At 41.4% G+C, this 18092-nt stretch overlaps 1 protein-coding gene across 1 annotated transcript in view; it reads left to right on the forward strand.

Moving 5' to 3' along the window:
* The window catches only part of CSMD3 (CUB and Sushi multiple domains 3), a 467563-nt gene that overhangs the window by 52403 nt on the left and 397068 nt on the right, over positions 1 to 18092 (forward strand). The window contains exons 8-9 of the mRNA XM_069959625.1: positions 7762 to 7878; positions 15539 to 15754. Coding sequence (XP_069815726.1) covers positions 7762 to 7878; positions 15539 to 15754 — 333 coding nt within the window. The remainder of the gene's footprint in view (positions 1 to 7761; positions 7879 to 15538; positions 15755 to 18092) is intronic.

The following is an 18092-nucleotide window of genomic DNA, read 5'->3' on the forward strand; positions in this document are numbered from 1 at the left end:
CAGCCCTGTGCCAAACTGCCGTGGCCTAGAGTATCTAAGCCCTAACTTTGCACCACCCCTCCGTCCCTCCTCCCCGCCCTCTTCATCATTAGGAGTGCCCCAAGCAGGATTTTTCCTATTCCTCTGCAGTGAAAACTGCACAGGTGCCTTTACAATCCAGCCCATGTGCCGTGCTCACACAGCTGATGAATAGGAGACAATATGCCTGGGGCATTCCTAATGATGAAGAGGGCAAGGAGGGGGGACAGAAAGGTTGTGCCAGCCTAATGCACAGACACTCTAGGCCACGCCAATCTGACACTGGGCTGCAAGTTTAAAAGTTGTTTTTTAGGACAATAACTGCATCACCTGCCGAGCAGGCCCCAGGACAGATCTTGGATTAAAAGCAGCTATCCAAAGGTACAAGCGGTTTGGCAGATTGTGGGTACATAGTCGCTTTAAAAAAAAGGTGCCCAACAACCATACTGTAGGTCCGCTCATCAATTCTTTTCTGATTGGTCAAGACAGACCAGCGAAATGAGGAACGATGTTTAATTAATTAATTTATTAATCATTATAATTATTTATTTTTTTATTAATAACATATAACCCCCCCAGGGTTCCGCAGCCCTTTCTATCTGTTTCTATTTTGATCTCCCTTTTGTTCATAATATTTAAATTTACAATAAACAGAGCTGCACAATTTGTCCCAGACATATATGAAGAACACGCCGACACCCACCATGTTTTTTCTTTTCTTTGCCACCTACATTGTAGTTACATAACAATTACTTGTCTGCTGGTAATTATAAGCTTCTTTTTATTAACTTCATAGAATATGGAAGGGCCTATTAACACGAATGCATCGCAGCCTATGTTATACAATTAGACTCGCTCATATTTGTAATCCAAGTTACGCAGCGAAAGCCAAAACCTAATTGTTTGCCTTTCTCTAGTGTTTCCACAAAAAGTCTTGACTAAATCAGCCATTATTCCATTACTATAAATTATTACCATCATTCCTTGGGGTTCATCCAGCTTTCCTTTTGGCCTACTGTTATCCCAACAATTGCACGTGTGATCATCCAATGATTGAGAGGAGAGGATATCCACTATTCTGAATATATTTCTGACCTTAAAAATTAGATTTTAATTTTTATATCTGAATAAAATCATTTTTTACAGACACATGACCGGCTGTTATTCATATAATAACGATAGTTGTTCTAAAGAGATGGCCATTCTTATTGTTTTTCACAAACTAAGGCCCATCATTGTGACGTATGGGTTGTGGCTTTATTAATCTTTTTTGGCTGATCGTTTCTTTTTTGCTGGCCTAGATATCATTAATTTGTTGGACTCACAATTTTCCTTAAAATTCAGATCTTCTAGGTCGGCACTTATATTGGGCAGCTTTGTCCATTTAAAAAGTCCCTTAAATGTAGTAACTAGAGATGAGCGAACCGGGTTTGGGTTCGATTCCATCCGAACCCGAACGATAGGCATTTGATTAGCGTTGGCTGCTGAACTTGAATAAAGCTCTAAGGTTGTCTGGAAAACATGGATACAGCCAATGACTATATCCATGTTTTCCACATAGCCTTAGGGCTTTATCCAAGTTCAGCAGCCACCGCTAATCAAATGCTGAAAGTTCGGGTTCGGATTGACTCGAGCATGCTCCAGGTTCGCTCATCTCTAGTAGTAACACAGTGCCCAATAATTCTCCTGGACCTTTAATTGTTCCCCTAGGTAGTATTCCCATGTTGTTATTTGAGCCTCATTTTGAGCATGGAAAAAAATAGAACAGACAAAAAGGCTGGAAAAATGCGGTGCACGTAACTTTTTTTTTTCTTAAAGTGTACTTGTAGTTATAACTTTCAAAATGTAAGTCAATAAAATATGTCATATAAAGCAAGTTTGCAATATACATTCTTTTTTTTTTCCTTTTTGGTCATGATGCTAAAAAACAACCTGAACTTACCAGAAATCCAGGTCCAGTTTTCTGAAGGCAGATTTTCTGACTTGTGCTGGTTGTAAACAACAGACTAAACACAGAAAGTCTGAACAGTACAGAGAGTCACGGCTCAATGTGTCCATCAATCACATGACTGCCTTCTCTTTGTGAGCGCTCAGATGACCTGGGAAACAGCGGACTTCCTGTTTTAGACTCTTTAACAACAACAACAACAACAAAAAAAACAGAACACAGGAAGTGCCGTGTTTTCCATGATAACAAAAAAAAAGAATGTGAATTGCAAACTTGTTTTATATCACATCTATTGTTGTTTTAGATATTGAAAGTTATAGCGACACATACACTTTAAAAAAGACCCAAAATACTATATGTGAACTGTAGCTATAAAAATGAAATGCGGTGGCTGAGTAACTCTGTTTCCAGGTACTACTGGAGTCCTAGGCTCACATCTAGAGATGAGCGAACCTTGAGCATGCTCGAGTCCATCCGAACCCGATCGTTCGGCATTTGATTAGCGGTGGCTGCTGAAGTTGGATAAAGCCCTAAGGCTATGTGGAAATCATGGATATAGTCATTGGCTGTATCCGTATTTTCCAGACAACCTTAGAGCTTTATCCAACTTCAGCAGCCCCAGCTAATCAAATGCCGAACGATCGGGTTCGGATGCACTCGAGCATGCTGGAGGTTCGCTCATCTTTACTCACATCCATCCGTAGACAAGATTTATATTGATTTTGTATCTTCTCCAAGGCAAGGAGGAGATCTATCAAGACTTATAAACCAGCGTGATCATACGCCGGTCTTAAATAGGGCCCCCCACCATGTAGTCCGCCAGATTTACTAAGAGGCACACGCCCCTTAGTAAATCTAGTGGGACTTCAACCGGCTGCACGGCAGGCGCAGAAATCTACAGCTATCCTGGAGCAGGTGTAGATTTCTGCCATGACTTTGTAACGTTATAAAGCCTCTTTAAACATAGAACCTGCAACTCCATTGCGGTTGTTACACCTTATACACCGTAAGCTAAACATAATAATTGCAATAATAATATGTAAATAAGAGGCTTTCAGGCAGATAACCGTTCTTAAAAGGAACCAATCAGCCCAATTAGGTGGATATGGTTCCCTGGAGGGCTGTATAAAGCTCCTGTGCAGCTTGCGGCACGCACCAGTACCACACACCGCGCTACAGCAGCAGCTTTATGCCAAAGAAAATTAAGTTTAATCACTGGGTGCGGCAGGCAGTGGGGCGGGAGGTAGGCTCCCCGCCCCTGTCTACTCACTGCTCATCCCTGCCAAGTGCGCTGATAGGGAGAGGCGCCAGTAACAGGGCTCTCTACCTGTCACTCGCTGACAGGCAGAGAGCGGTGATTAGACAGGGGCGGGGAGCCGCCCAGATGGTTACCTCCCACCTCTGTGCCTGTTGCGCGCCCAGGGAAACTCCTGCGCAGCTCGGGGTATGTGCCGCGATCTGCACAGGAATTTTATACAGTGCCCCAGGGAACTCAATCAGCCTAATTGGGTTGATTGGTTCTTTTAATTTAAAGGGGTTATCCAGTTTAAAAAAATCATGACCACTTTCTTCCAGAGACATCACCACTGTTGATTGGGTGCAGGTTTTATAACTTAGTTCTATTGAAGTCAATGGAGCTTAATTGCAAACCACACCTGAACTGTTGTCTCAGGTAAAAAGTAGCCATGTTTTTTTCTGGATAACCCCTTTATTTGGTCAAATAACATTTATATTCTATTTTTATTTCATTATTTGACTTCTGAAATATTTTCGGCTTTAGATGCCATTGGCTCCACCAACGCTTCATCGTCGGACGCTAAGCAAACTCCTTATATTCATAAAGTTTCTTACGAGTGTTTCATGAATTTTTGATATTCAGGAGTAAGAGAAAGGTTTTATGGGTTGACACTTAGTGAAACTGCCAAGTCAGTGAAGTGAGCTGAGCAGAGGTCCAGGAAGCGAGCACAAAAAGTCCACTTAATGACAAACAGCATTGTAACTGACTGACAGCTTTGTGGTTTCATGACTGATATGAATTTTAATGTCGGAATAATTTCTGTCCAAACTCTAACTGAATGTTGCAGTAAGTAATGTGACGACTCTGGACGCAAACTCATTAAAGCGGAATAAATTCGGAGGATAAAACAATCTATATTTTCATAAATTATTCCTGTAACACCGTAAAACCAAAGTTGGATCTGTAATGCTTTGAGGCAAGCGTGCCTACCTGCTGTCCGGATGTGACCCTGGAATCCTGATTTCAATATCTTGACATGCTCACGGGATTTTCTGTCTATGTGCTCAATGAATATTATTGAAGATCTTGTATGTTTTATTTTAAAGGTATATCCTATTATCCATTACTTGTAATAACATTTGATAGGAAATCCAAACGTATCACCAACTTGCACATGTGAAGCATAAAATGATATATTCGCACTACTGTACTGACGTGCTGTGTGACACAAATATTTACACAGTTTCTGGGCTTCTCGCATCCTTCATGAAACGGTTCAAGGGTACCTTAACAGTAGAAAAACAATAAAGCAACCATACTTACCTGTCTGCGCTCCTCCTGATGCTCTCTGACACAAGTCTCCTGCTCAGTAACAGCCCTCTTGGCCAATCACTGGCTGCGGTGGGATGACGCAGTGACTGGCAAAAAGGGCTGTCACTGTGTGGGGGACCATAGCTCAGGCCAGATGGCATTGTGAAGGAGGACAGGTAAGTATGGATGTTTTATTGTTTTTTACTATAGCAGCTATACTTACCTGTCCTCCTAACTCCCGATGGACCGCCAGAATTCTAATATGTCTTGCACAACATCTTGTAAAAGCTAAGATGCTGTACAAGACATATTAGAATTCTGGCGGTGTACTGTCAATTGACTGCGTACTACTGGGGTTCTATATATTTATATATATATTTATATATTTATTTATTTTTTTTTTTTTTTTTAAGAAACCTATTACATTTTTTGTTGTAGTTTTTTTTATATATTGTTTAAACATCCCTTTAAGGGATGAAATATACAAAAATTAGAACCAAATATAAAATAGGTTAACCAGGCACCCTCTGCTGTGCCAAGCAGGGGGCACCTGATTAAATGATCGAGTCTCCCATTTATTATAGTGGAGTTCTTTACTTGAGTCCAGTACTCATTGACAACATTGAAAAATGCTAGACTTGAGCACTCAAGCATTTAAGTGCTCGCTCATCACTAGTTTTTATTATGTTTTTTTTTTTTTTCAAATAGTTTTCTTAACATATTATGTTTCAATTTACATCGCTTTGGAATCAAGGGCGGTTTAAGGCAATGTTCTGATAGGAACGACCATTGTTTTAAATTTAAACAATGGCTATTCTTTTAATAATTTGATGATTTGCATTGAGGTCAATGCAAACAACTGCCGTTTTTATCACTATGTATTGAACAATAGCCGTTGTTTGGCTACGGCCGTCAAAATAATGTCCGGCTGTTGTCCATAGACTCCAATGCAATTTTTGATTTAAAACAACGCCTGTTAATTGATACTCAAAACAACGGCCATATACCGGTCTATATACCTGAAGGGTCCAGTAGGCCCCCAGTATATGTAGAAATTACATGTGAAAGATGATGACAGGACCCTCACTGTGCCACGGCCAGGCACAGTAGTGCAACTATCTCCACCCCCCTCAGGCTGTCTGATCTCTACAGCCCTGTCCAGCCCCGTTCTGTGAAGCAGGATGAAGCTCCTTATCTACCAACCCCCCCCCACCGGGCCACCCGATCTCTCCCGCTCCATCCTGTGCAGCAGACTAGGTCGTGGCGTCACATTTTTTGGGGGGAGAAATTGAAGCCTGTCTGATCTACTACTTTGAGGGAAACAGCACTATATATGCATTTCCCATAATTTAGTGTACATTAGGATTTTTTTTTTTACTTTGCTTAAAAATGTATTTTGTCCGGATTTGTCCTTTAACAATGATCATGATCGTTATTTGCAGCCGTTAATATTAACAGATTGCCGCCTTTGCCGCTATGGTTCCGTTGCGAGAACATAGCCCAACAGTGTAAAATTTCTTTCACGCAAGTTTATGAACCTTTTAAGTGCTGATAAATAGAACAACACCTACATTCTTTTTTTTCCCCCTTTTGTAGCCACCTTTGTTCAGAAATAGTGAACTACTTTTGATGTCCTACTTGAGCAGCTGATAATTTAATCCTGCTGTTTTTTACAGTATACAGGCATGGAGCCTTCACCTAAACAGTTTTTTTTCTTCCTCTAACAGTACCAATGAAATATAGTAGCCCCACAAGAAAACTATCACACTGTGTCGGCGGCTGAAACTGCCAAGAAGGAAACGTGGGGGAAGTTACTTTAAAAAAAAAAAAGTTTTCACAAAGTCCTTGAAAACTTTTCATCTTACATAAACCACAAGAAATGATAATGATTTTCTGTGAGAGGCTTTTGAATGTTATGCGAGGGTTTTTTGTTAAAATGAACTTACCTGCGGAGAATCTCCTTTGATTGATCGAAGGATTTATACAGATTGTAAAAGTTTGCACAGCAGTGTGATTGGATGAATACCACTGATGGGTAAACAGAGATAGCTGGAGTCATCTAAAGAATTTGAAGGGTCATTTCACTTCCAAACTTATATTGCAATTGATTTTTTTTTTACTTTCCTCGGATAGGATTACAAACAGGTCTGGAGCCCATGTTCTCATTTTAAAGTGTTTTAAGTTTCTCAGTAAAAAAATCTAAGAGAAATTGGTTTGTATTGCATCAGTGCAATGGGATATGTTTGGCTGCTATAAAAAGTTGAATATTTTTAAATTTATAAAAAAAAACCAAAGAAACAAATTTAAAAAAAGGCATATGGCCATGTGTCCAGGACATCGTTCTACCATGACTGGGCTACAGTATAAATTGCTATAGATGGACTTTGTTAATAGTATGTTGGACCAAACACAGTGTGAAATACATAGTATTATTTTATGCCCTAATCAAACATGAACATAGGTGTCAGCATAATTATATATGACTATTAAATAAACTTCCCGAGCCAAGATTTATTCTGAACTTTGCAAAAAGTTTGGTTTGGTACCAATCCAAACTTTTTGCAAAGTTTGAAAAGATTACCTCCGCACATCTGTAGCAAACATTTTTTTTTTACTTCTTCGAGCTTCCCTGAAGTGCCACCCATTCAGCCAAGATCACCGAGATGGCACAGCGCCACTGCCAGTGTTTGGCTGAGCAGGTTATCACTCTTGTTTTGGAAGTGACAGCCCGCTCAGCCAATCACTGGCTAATTTAGAATGGACAGTGTCACGGCCAGTGCTTGGCTAAGCAGGCTGTCACTCCCAAGACAAGGGTGACAGTCCACTTAGCCAATCACTGGCCGTGGCGCTATCCTAACTTTAGTCGTCCAGTGAATGGCTAAGCTGGCTGTTACTCCCGAGAAGATAGTGATGGCCAGTAGTTGGCTGAATGTGATTTGGGGACCAGAGAAGAATGACATTGGGGGAGTGTAGATGGATAGAGACAAATTTTTGAACCCCAGTAAAACAGCTCAATCGTTTAGCTGTCTCAGTGCTGTCCATTTACGTTTTGGTTTGGACAAACCATTTAATGATAAAGTTTGGCCAACCTGATTGACCACATTTTTGAAAAGTTTGCTCATCCCTAATTATGATGAATAAAAATCTTTATTCACTGATGATAATTGTGATTGTCTTACAGTATATAAAGAACCAAGCTAGACATATCTGTATTCTTTAACCATCTTTTTTTGTTATCTTACCCTAGCTTTATGTGGCGGAGACGTAAGAGGCCCAAGTGGCACAATTCTTTCTCCAGGATACCCAGAATTCTACCCCAACTCTTTGAATTGTACATGGACAATTGAAGTAACTCATGGAAAAGGTAACTTGAAATATTTTTTAGGCTTTTCTGTTGTTGAATAATATCAGTACTAGGGATGGTCCGAACGAACCCGAACCCTCGGTAATGATTTCCGCTGTCTGCCTGCTCCGTTGTCCAGGCGTTCCTCCCGCTGTATCCGCCCGCTGCATGCAGCGGCCAGACAGCAGGAATCTGATGCCGAGCGTTCGGGTTCAGCCGAACCTCGGCGGGTTCGGACCATCCCTAATCAGTACCTATGGGTAGGCTTAGGGTTCTATTACACGCCCGATCATGAACTATAAATGAGCACTGATCTGATAGATTAGTGCTCGTTTACTGAGCTATTACACAGGCCTCCTATCGGGCAGCAAAGGCTGCACGGACATCGTTAGTGATGTCCGAGCAGCCCTTTCTTTTAGTGGAAAATGATAAAGCTTTAATTTACCTTACCAGTGTCCTTGGAGGCCTTCCCAGATGTCTGCAGGTCTACCTTCTGTCCTGGTCTCTGCAAAGACCAGCCAAAGCCAATCACTGGCCAAGACAGGCCACGGGCCTGAGTGGCCCCAGCCTGTCAATGCAAAGGCTGGAATGGAAGGCAGAGATGCGGACAGCGTGGAAGGTCCAGGAGGACACCAGGGAACGTGGTATAAGTTAATATTAATACTCTATTATTTTATACTTCAATCACATTTACATGTAGCGTTGCGCGTCCAACACGAACGATTTTAAGTCTGGACCTAAAGAGATGATCAGCCGATGATCGCTTCATCGGCTGATCGTTCTATCTATTACACAAAGCAATAATCAGTCAAATCGGCCTCATTCGGCCAATTATCGCTCCATGTAATAGAACCTTTAGACACTTGTTGAAACTTCTAGAAATCTATATTAGGCCAACAAACCCAGCCAAGTTGGCAAGATCCATCATAAGACACCGGCACAATGTTGTGAGAACGACAATAAATTCCTTATAGATGCCTCTGTATAATAAAGTTCAGGGAGGAGGCTATAAAGGTTGAAGGAAGGGAATGATCTGTTTCTATAGCACTAAACGGTAAATACCGTTACCCTTTTAGCCGAATCTACTGTGTATTAATTTTGTGAGCTACTATATGGTTAAGACCAGAGTTACTGTTATAGTCATCACTATTAGGAAAATAAGAGGGAATTAGAATTTTCTTTAGCGTTTATGGTTGTTACTAAGTATCATGTTTTGCATACTTTGTTCTCAGTATAGTTGCTTTATCTCTATTAAGAGAATTGCACAGTGCATTAAGTAGCGGCATGAAGAACAAGGCATTTGATGGCACTGCATTGATTAGGAGCGCTCATGTTGTGAAGGCTGCTACATTAAAAGAAGACTTAATTGGAACTACACCGTTCCCTCTCCACATTATCTCTACATCATCCCTAAGCCTTTGATAGACAATGCTTACAGTCCCCCCCCCCCCCCCCCCCGAAATGGCTCTTTTTGGGTGTAACATCGTTATTTCATGTTGGCTTTACATCCTTTTGTGTTGAAAGAAAAGAAAAGTTCTGTAGCGAATGGGTTTCCGTCTATCGTGGGTATTGTTTGTGGAGAGAATGCATCATTACCTAAAGCACTAAAAAATATGATTTAGGACTTTGATGTTACTTTAGTCGGATATTTTGTTCAACATTTTATATGTAAGTACCCAGTATAACGACTCACAAAAACGCCATTTGGATGAGATATTTTTTTATGAGATACAAATAGATATGAGCAAGCGAATTTGGTGAATCAAGACTCGCTGCGAATCGCGCTGTCAATTTGCTTCGTTCTACGAGCGAATTCCCGCCAGTTTGTTAAGGAAATTCACACAAAAAAAATGAATAAAAAAGGGCGGCCGCACATGCTGTCTTGAGTGTCACTGGCCGCAGGAGAAAGGGATTAACCATAATCCCAAACGCCCATCCAATCAGCTGCAGGCCCCTCTGTGATGTCAGCACGTCCCCCCACCCTCTATATAAGGCGGTTCGGTAATGGAGATTTTGGTGTGTACAGGTTATGGTTACTAGAGTCCGGGAAATGGTAATAGATTTGGAATTGGGAAGGAAATCCAGTGCCCAATGTTACTCGCCTAACATAAGTTTAGTGAGATGAAACAGTCACTCTGGTTACCCGATGCTCTGGTTTTCCATCATGCTATCCACACCAGTCCCCTTTGCAGTGCTGATTCACGCAACACCTGCTGTGTGACCTATAAGTAAGTGCTTATAGACTTAAATTAGGAGAGTGACTTCCAGTCCATCCACAAAGCCAGTGGGATTTAGCTGAGTGCCTGGTAAGTGGGGGATCGGTGAAGCCGCTTAAAGCGACTCTGTATCCACAATCTGTCCCCCCCCCCAAACCATTTATACCTTCGGATAGCTGCTTTTAATCCAAGATCTGTCCGGGGGTTCGTTCAGCAGGTGATGCAGTTATTATCCTAAAAAAAACTACTTTTTAAACTTGCAGCCCTGTGCCAAACGTCCATAGCCTAGAGTATCTGTGCCCTAACTTTGCATCACCCCTCTGTCCCTCCTCCCAACCCTCTTCATCATTAGGAATGCCACTGGCAGGATTTTTCCTATTCCTCTGAAGTGAACACTGCACAGGTGCCTTAACGATCCAGCCCATGTACAGTGTTCACACAGCTGATGAATAGGAGACAATCTGCCTGGAGCGTTCCTAATGATGAGGAGGGCGGGGAGGAGGGACAGAGAGGTTTGTGCCAGCCTTATGCACAGACACTCTAGGCCATGCCAGTTTGACACAGGGCTGCAAGTTTAAAAGTTCTTTTTTTAGGACAATAACTGCATCACCTGCCGAACGGACCCCAGGACAGATCTTGGATTAAAAGCAGCTATCCGAAGGTACAAGTGGTTTGGGGGGGTCAGATTGTGGGTACAGAGTCACTTTAACCTGTTGCCTTAACCTTATGCTTGGAGGTTGAAATTACATTGTCACTAGAGTGTCCAGAGAGGGGGAAAAAAGTTTCTGTTGTCTTCTTCTGGATCAACGGCATAGGATAGAAGAATATTCTAGATCTTCCTATGTGATTTTCAGCTTGACACACTTATCTTAATGATATCAGCCTTAGGACTATATGTTTGAACTCACTACGTATGAACACTTGCATGAAGAATTGATTCAAGCTTGTCTACCAGCACAAGAATATTTGTAGCCATAGGGAATGTTGAGTCAATGGCTTTACATCCAATGCTGGTCAATAAACATTCACGTGGTTTATATAAAACAATCAAAGTCATAATTACGTCAATGCTAATGGATGAATGGATTGGTTGAACGTCCACAAAAGCAGGTTATAGAACATTCATGTAACTCCTAGAAAACAATTATAGTAATAAAATTATTGCTTGAATGCTGCCGATTATAGAGGCTTTATAGATTGCATTATTCAGTCTTATGGCTTCCATGTAAAGGGCTTGTTTCAATACTTCTTCTCTCCTCTAGCCTCTTATTAAAATTGGTCTTGTGATCAGATTATTGTCAAACTGTACGTCCAACTTATGAAACCCCCATTGATCAGCTGATATAACGGGATTAATCTTTGGTCAGTTACATGTCACCTGCTGTAGTCACTATAGGGGCCCTGTAATAACCAGGAATACCATGTAATACATGGACAAACAGCTGCAGCGGGTCATGACAGAGATTGTTATTACCCTCAGATGATTATGAGTTTCAATCACAGAGAAATAAATAGAATCTGTTGATGGATCAATCATGATACATTTTTATACATGAAATTAAGTTTCTCAATGAATATGGGAATTGAAGGAGTTGTCCATGGACATTATTATTATTATTATTATTATTATTATTTTTTTTTTTTTTTTTTTTATATGACTGGGTTTAAAAAAAAGGAATTAATACTTACCTCAGTCCCCTGTCGCTCCTGGTATGACACCATTTGGCAGCCTACTTGTTACTACTGCATACTCCTTCCAAGCAATTGTCTCAGTAGGCTCTATCCGAACAGTCAATAATTGCCCACAGTGATATCCTGCCTCAGTGATTGGCTGATGAAGCAGTTTAAGATAAGGTGATAGGTCCCAGCAGGAATTCACAGATGCCATCAAACCAGAAGTCATGGGAGCCTGGGAAGGTGAGTATGACTTTTTGTTATACTTTTTTTTATTTTTTTTTAACAACCCCAGCCATATAAAAAAATTACCCGGATGTTCCCAAATGACCCCTATAATGTCTTGTTTGCATTGGATGGACTCCCTGTTGTAGTCTAAACTACTATATTTTGTCAACCACTAGTATTTTCCTTCCTTTTTCATAAATTGTATTTGCCAAATCCCTACTATGCTTGATGTTTCTAATCAATTTACTCTGCTATTCATACATGGATCCTTATATTAACCTTTCTGACATATAATGTACATTTTTCTTAGAGTACCTTAGATTTTTGTCACATTTATCACACACACACACACACACACTCACACACACACACACACACACACACACACACACACACACACACACACACACACACACACACACACACACACACACACACTTTTGTCTAAGCCCATGACCTTGGCTGATTTCCCAGACATGGCTCTTTTTTTCCTCAATTGAATGCCTCAGCAGGAAGGATAATTTTCACATACTCGTTTTATCCGGTGAATTTTTTTTTTCCTTCAAAATTTTAACCTTTTAATTGCTTAGATTTTTTACATTTAGTATTATGCATTTCTCGTAAAGAGCTCTGGACGCCATCTGTTTATGAGCCTCGTCACAAATCATTGCCCTTTGCAGGTGATGAGCGCTAAAGAGGGCAAAGTTTAATTCCGCCAGTGCTCAATGAGGAGCATCCAGAAATGGGTAGAAATTGCAGCTGTTATGTACACACTAAAGAGTCCACCATCTTCAGTAACATGCAGCAATACGACGCACAGCCATTAAAGATAAAACTTTATTTTAGTGTATGGAACAACTACAGTGAATGGAAACCTTCTCCATGTTCCGTCCATTATTCTCTTCAGAATTGTGCACCGTAATATCTCTAGAAAGAAATTGAGAGCAATCTTTTTCCTGGATCATCATCTTGAAATAAACCGTCCCATTTTATTGACATCTCTCGTACCTTGGTTGAACTTAATAGATGTATGTCTTTTTTTTTTTTTTTTTCAACTACTGTATACTGTGTGGTTATAAATCTTTACCTTTCATTTGCTTTATCTTGTTTTTAACTGAGCCAACACCTTTAACCCTGCTCTTCAGGGATAAGTTGGTAGTTCTTTGGTAGGAAAATTAGCCAATTTTTGCCATTGGTTCCCCCAAATTCAAATTATTGGAACGATTTTTATGACTTAGGGGATGTATAAAGTGAAACTTTTTTGAGAGAACCATCCAAAATTCCCATGATAAAGGAAGCCCCACTCTGTGTAATCCTTGTTTTGGCCCTCTCAATGAAGAGGGTCAATGATATGGGTGGTCTTCTCCAATAGGTTTTACTGTACTATAGAAACTGATAATACAATAGCTAAATATATTGTATACATTTAGAGGCTTATTCCAGGCCTAGACCTCTTACAAAAATATATAAATAAATAATTAAAAGACCTACTTACCTTGCTAAAGCTTTGGTTGTTCAGGTATGATGGGAATCGTAGTTTTGCAAAAGCTGGAGAGTCTGAGTTTGACACCTGTGCTCTACATCGTATAAGTACTATGAGGGACATTTATCAAGACCGCCCCCATTCATTTCGCTGGATTTACAAAGAGGCGCATGGTCCAAAACAGGTGTAGAATTCTGCCATGTTTTATGCCTGATTGACATGCCTCCTTCCCACAAAGAAGTGGCAGGGTTTTTAGTGGTGTATGCCAGGGCTCATCTTGATAATTGTGCCCCTCTATGTTTTTTTTTTGTTTTGTTTGTTTTTTTGCGCCATTTTCTTCATTCTGTGAATGCATTCTTCATCCATAGATGAACATTAACAGAACATAAAGTGGTTGACTCGCCACTAGAGACGAGCAAAGTGAATCTATTGAAGCTGGATATAGAGCGAATTTAGCAGAAATTTAAATAGTTAAACAAAGCAAATTTTTGTAAATTCGTTAAAATATTTTGAAAAAAAAAGTTTATTGACTTGTACGCGCTCCACATCTTCTCTTCTGTGTCTTCAGCCGCGCGTTAAGGCAATCACTGACTGAGAGACAGCACCATGGCCAGTGGCTGGCTAAGTGGACTGTCACTCTCAAGACACAAGAGTGACAGCCCGCTCAGCCAATCACTAGCCACGTCGCTGTCCATTCTTAGTTAGGGTCCATTTACACAGATAGATTATCTGACAGATTATCTGCCAAAGATTTGAAGCCAAAGCCAGGAATGGATTTGAAAAGAGAAGAAATCTCAGGCTTTCCTTTATGACCTGTTATGTTTATAGTCTGTTTCTGGCTTTGGCTTGAAATCTTTGGCAGATAATCTTTCAGTGTAAATGGACCCTTAGTCAGTGATTGGCTGAGCGGAGAGTGATTGCCCAATCAGCCAATTACTGACTGAGGAGGGACAGCACCGTGGCCAGTGATTGGCAGACCATGCTGGTGGAGACACAGAAAAGCACACGAGAAAAGGTATGGTATACATGTATGTATCGATTAAGTTTGATTTGCAAAGTTAGCTGTAAATTTTGCGACCACCGGAAACCAAATTTTTCATATGCCTTAGTAGTCCTACATGCCTTGCTGATGACTCTCTCGGGGTTAGCCATGGCATTATGTTTTAGATGAAAAAGTCTTCTAAACATTATTATAAAATGTATTTATTATTTATTATGTACACTTTAAGGGTGCCTTCACACCTACCGGATCCACAGCGGATCTCACTTCTGCAGATTCGAAGCGAGAACCGCTGCGGATCCGGTATTAATTCACCCCTATGATAGCACATATTCGCAGCGGGATTGACATCCCGCTGTGAATATGTGCTTTAACTTCCTGGTGCCCGCAGCCCCGCCATCGCATCCCCCATCCCCGGCGGCGGCACATCCCCCCCATCCCGGCCACATCCCCCCATCAGCCCATCTCCGGCCTGCCGCCGCGAGCATACATTACCTGCTCGACGGCGCGGCTGCAGTGAGGCTCCCGGCTCCGGGAACTGAGCGAGACCGGAGTCGGCAGCCTCACTGCAGCCGCGCCGCTGAGCAGGTACTGTATGCTATCGGCGGCGGGATGCGGGCGGCGGTGGGGGCTGGGGGTGGGATGATGGGGGGATGTGGCCGGGATGGGGGGGATGCGCCGGGGATGCGACGGCGGGGCTGTGGGCACCAGGGAGTTAAAGCACATATTCACAGCGGGATATCAATCCCGCTGCAAATATGTGCTATCATAGGGGTGAATTGATACCGGATCCGCAGCTTTTCTCGCTTCGAATCCGCAGAAGTGAGATCCGCTGTGGATCCGGTAGGTGTGAAGGCACCCTAAACCACGTTTTTAGCCGTATGTACTGTACTATAAAAAGTTGAGGAAGGGCTTGATAAGTGTAGAATTGAGCCTGAACATGATACTTTCCAGTAGTGTGAGCATAATTCAGCACATGCCTATTCCAGAAGTACTAGCTATAATATTATTCTATATCATATAAAATTGAATTATTTGGTAACGTTTGATCGGCATCTCTAATCTAGTTTACTTTTCCAGGAGTACAGTTCACCTTTCACACCTTTCATCTGGAAGATCTTCATGACTACTTACTAATCACGGAAAATGGCAGTTTTACTCAGCCCCTGGCACGGCTCACCGGCTCCGAGCTCCCTGCAGCAATTAATGCAGGTCTCTATGGAAATTTCAGAGCTCAGTTACGTTTTATTTCTGATTTTTCAATATCATATGAAGGATTCAACATCACCTTTTCCGGTAAGGATACAAAGTCGATGCAAGATTGAATATTTGATGGACGCGTTTCACAATGTGGTAGAAAAATCAAGTAACAGATTACAAAATATATGTAGGTAATAAATGTGAATGTAGTTGTAATTTATATTGTGTGGTTTGCGTTAGCAGTTTATCAGATATCATCTCTTTTTATAATATGTATAATGTATTAAAGGTAAACTATCAGCAGGTTATAGGGTTATTATGTCCCTATAGCACATGGGGAGCTGAGGATGAAGGTACTGTAAGTTTCTTACCTTGATCCTTGTTGCTGTTTTTATGTATTTTTAGTATAATTTGTATCCTAATGAAGTGGTTTTGTGCACTGAGAAGGGATCACCACCAAATCAGCCCCAACTGGCCCACCCCTTATAATTAATACTGGGCCAATGCCAGATGAATATATTTATTAGAAGTGGTAGTCTGGTTGAAGCCGGATCCATTTACTAGTCCCGCCCTCAGTGCACTAAACCACCCCCCCATTAGCATATAAATTAAACTACACAAAAACAGCGTCAAGGATCAAGGTAAGAAACTTACCTTCATCCTCAGCTCCCCATGCCCTATAGAGACATATCAGCTGGTTAGATGTTTCTAAGGGTGGCTTTACACAGAGAAATTTATCCGATAGATTTTTTAAGCCAAAGCCATGAATGGATTTGAAAAGAGGCAAAATCTCTGTCTTTTCTTCATGACCACCCACATGAGATGATCGGGACATAAACTCACCCTTCTCATCTCAACGGTAAACTTCCAAATAGAGATGAGCGAATCACCCATCTAAACGAAGCAAGGTGCTTTTTTTTTTTTTTTTTTTTTTTTTTTATCTACAAGCGACTTATCGACCGCCCGCCTTTTCAACTTTGTTCTGCTCCCTGCCGTTCCACCCCGGGTGTTAGGAAAATCTGGATCCAGTGTCCCAGGACTAAGAAGTTGCTTGCTGATCAAACAAAGTGATTTGCTTTTTTTAGGGGGGCAATTCGCTCAACTCTACTTTCCGAGACACGGAGCGAAAGAAAGTGAACGCTGGGGAGCAGAAAGCATCAGCTGTATTCTCCGGTTAAAGGGGTAGTGCGGCACTAAACAATTATTCCCTAAATAACACACATTACAAAGTTATACAACTCTGTAATGTATGTTATGTTAGTGAATGGCCCCCTTCCCCGTTGTTCCCCCCACCAAGGCTAGACCCGGAAGTGTGATGCTCTATACTCATTTGATTCGTGTCGACCCCGGCCGCCATCTTGGGGACAATGATGTAATCTTCAGGAGGCCCTCCTTCATGAAGCCCCCCCTGTGGCGTTATCGGCTGCTGAGCAGCGATTGGCTGAGCACAGTTATGCTCAGCCAATCGCGGCTGAGCAGCTGATGATGCAGCTGAGGGGGCCGGGATGAGGGACGGTCGGAGCGGTTCGGCCGGCCGCCCGAAGATGACATCATTGTCCCCAAGATGGCGGCCGGGGTCGACACGAATCTGGTTAGTATAGAGCACTACACTTTCGGGTCTAGCGTGGGTGGGGGGAAACGGGGAAAGGGGCCATTCACTAACATAACGTACTGTACATTACAAAGTACTGCACTACCCCTTTACTAACTTTACCAAAATAAGCTGCAGATTTCATGGACCACTTGATGGATGTGCAAGCCGTGGATGTCACACAACGCGCCACTATTCATGCAATAAAGTCTGAAGCTCATTAGGCCAAAATGATCTGACAGATTCCCTTTAATTTTACATCTGTAACTATGTAATTATGGACATAAAATGTAAGTGGGTAAGTGGGAAGGAATGGATGTTTTTTCCCTCTGCACACTATTGAATTTAATGGATTAAAATATCCTTTTGGGGACTTTGTTCTAGACATAAAATGGCTATTTGGGGTCCTTTTATGTATCACAATAGTCCAAAATGTGTAAACGTAAACTGACAAGTGGCCGATGGCTCCCAGCAGTTCACTTGCAGCAATGCCAGCCACTGACCAAAAGAACACATCACAACTATAGTCAATTGTAGCATCCAACTGATTTAGGAATGCTGAAAAAAAAAATTTTTTTTAGACAACATAGTTACGCGGTGAGTTATATATATTCTATTTGATCAAATGATCAAATTGTTTGCTAAGAACCTCAGTAAAAAAAAAAACAATAATCTATATGGCACTTGCAGTTTGCTGCAGTCATTTTCTGTTTTTCTCAACATGGTTACCTATGACTTGCTAGTTAGACTAGGTTCACACTGCATTTTTGCAATCTGTTGTTTTCATTCATTTTTGCAAAAAAAAAAAAAAAAAAAAAAAAAGGATGGAAAAACGCATGCAAT

This window comes from Dendropsophus ebraccatus, chromosome 2, assembly GCF_027789765.1.
Source record: "Dendropsophus ebraccatus isolate aDenEbr1 chromosome 2, aDenEbr1.pat, whole genome shotgun sequence".
Lineage (NCBI taxonomy): Eukaryota > Metazoa > Chordata > Amphibia > Anura > Hylidae > Dendropsophus > Dendropsophus ebraccatus.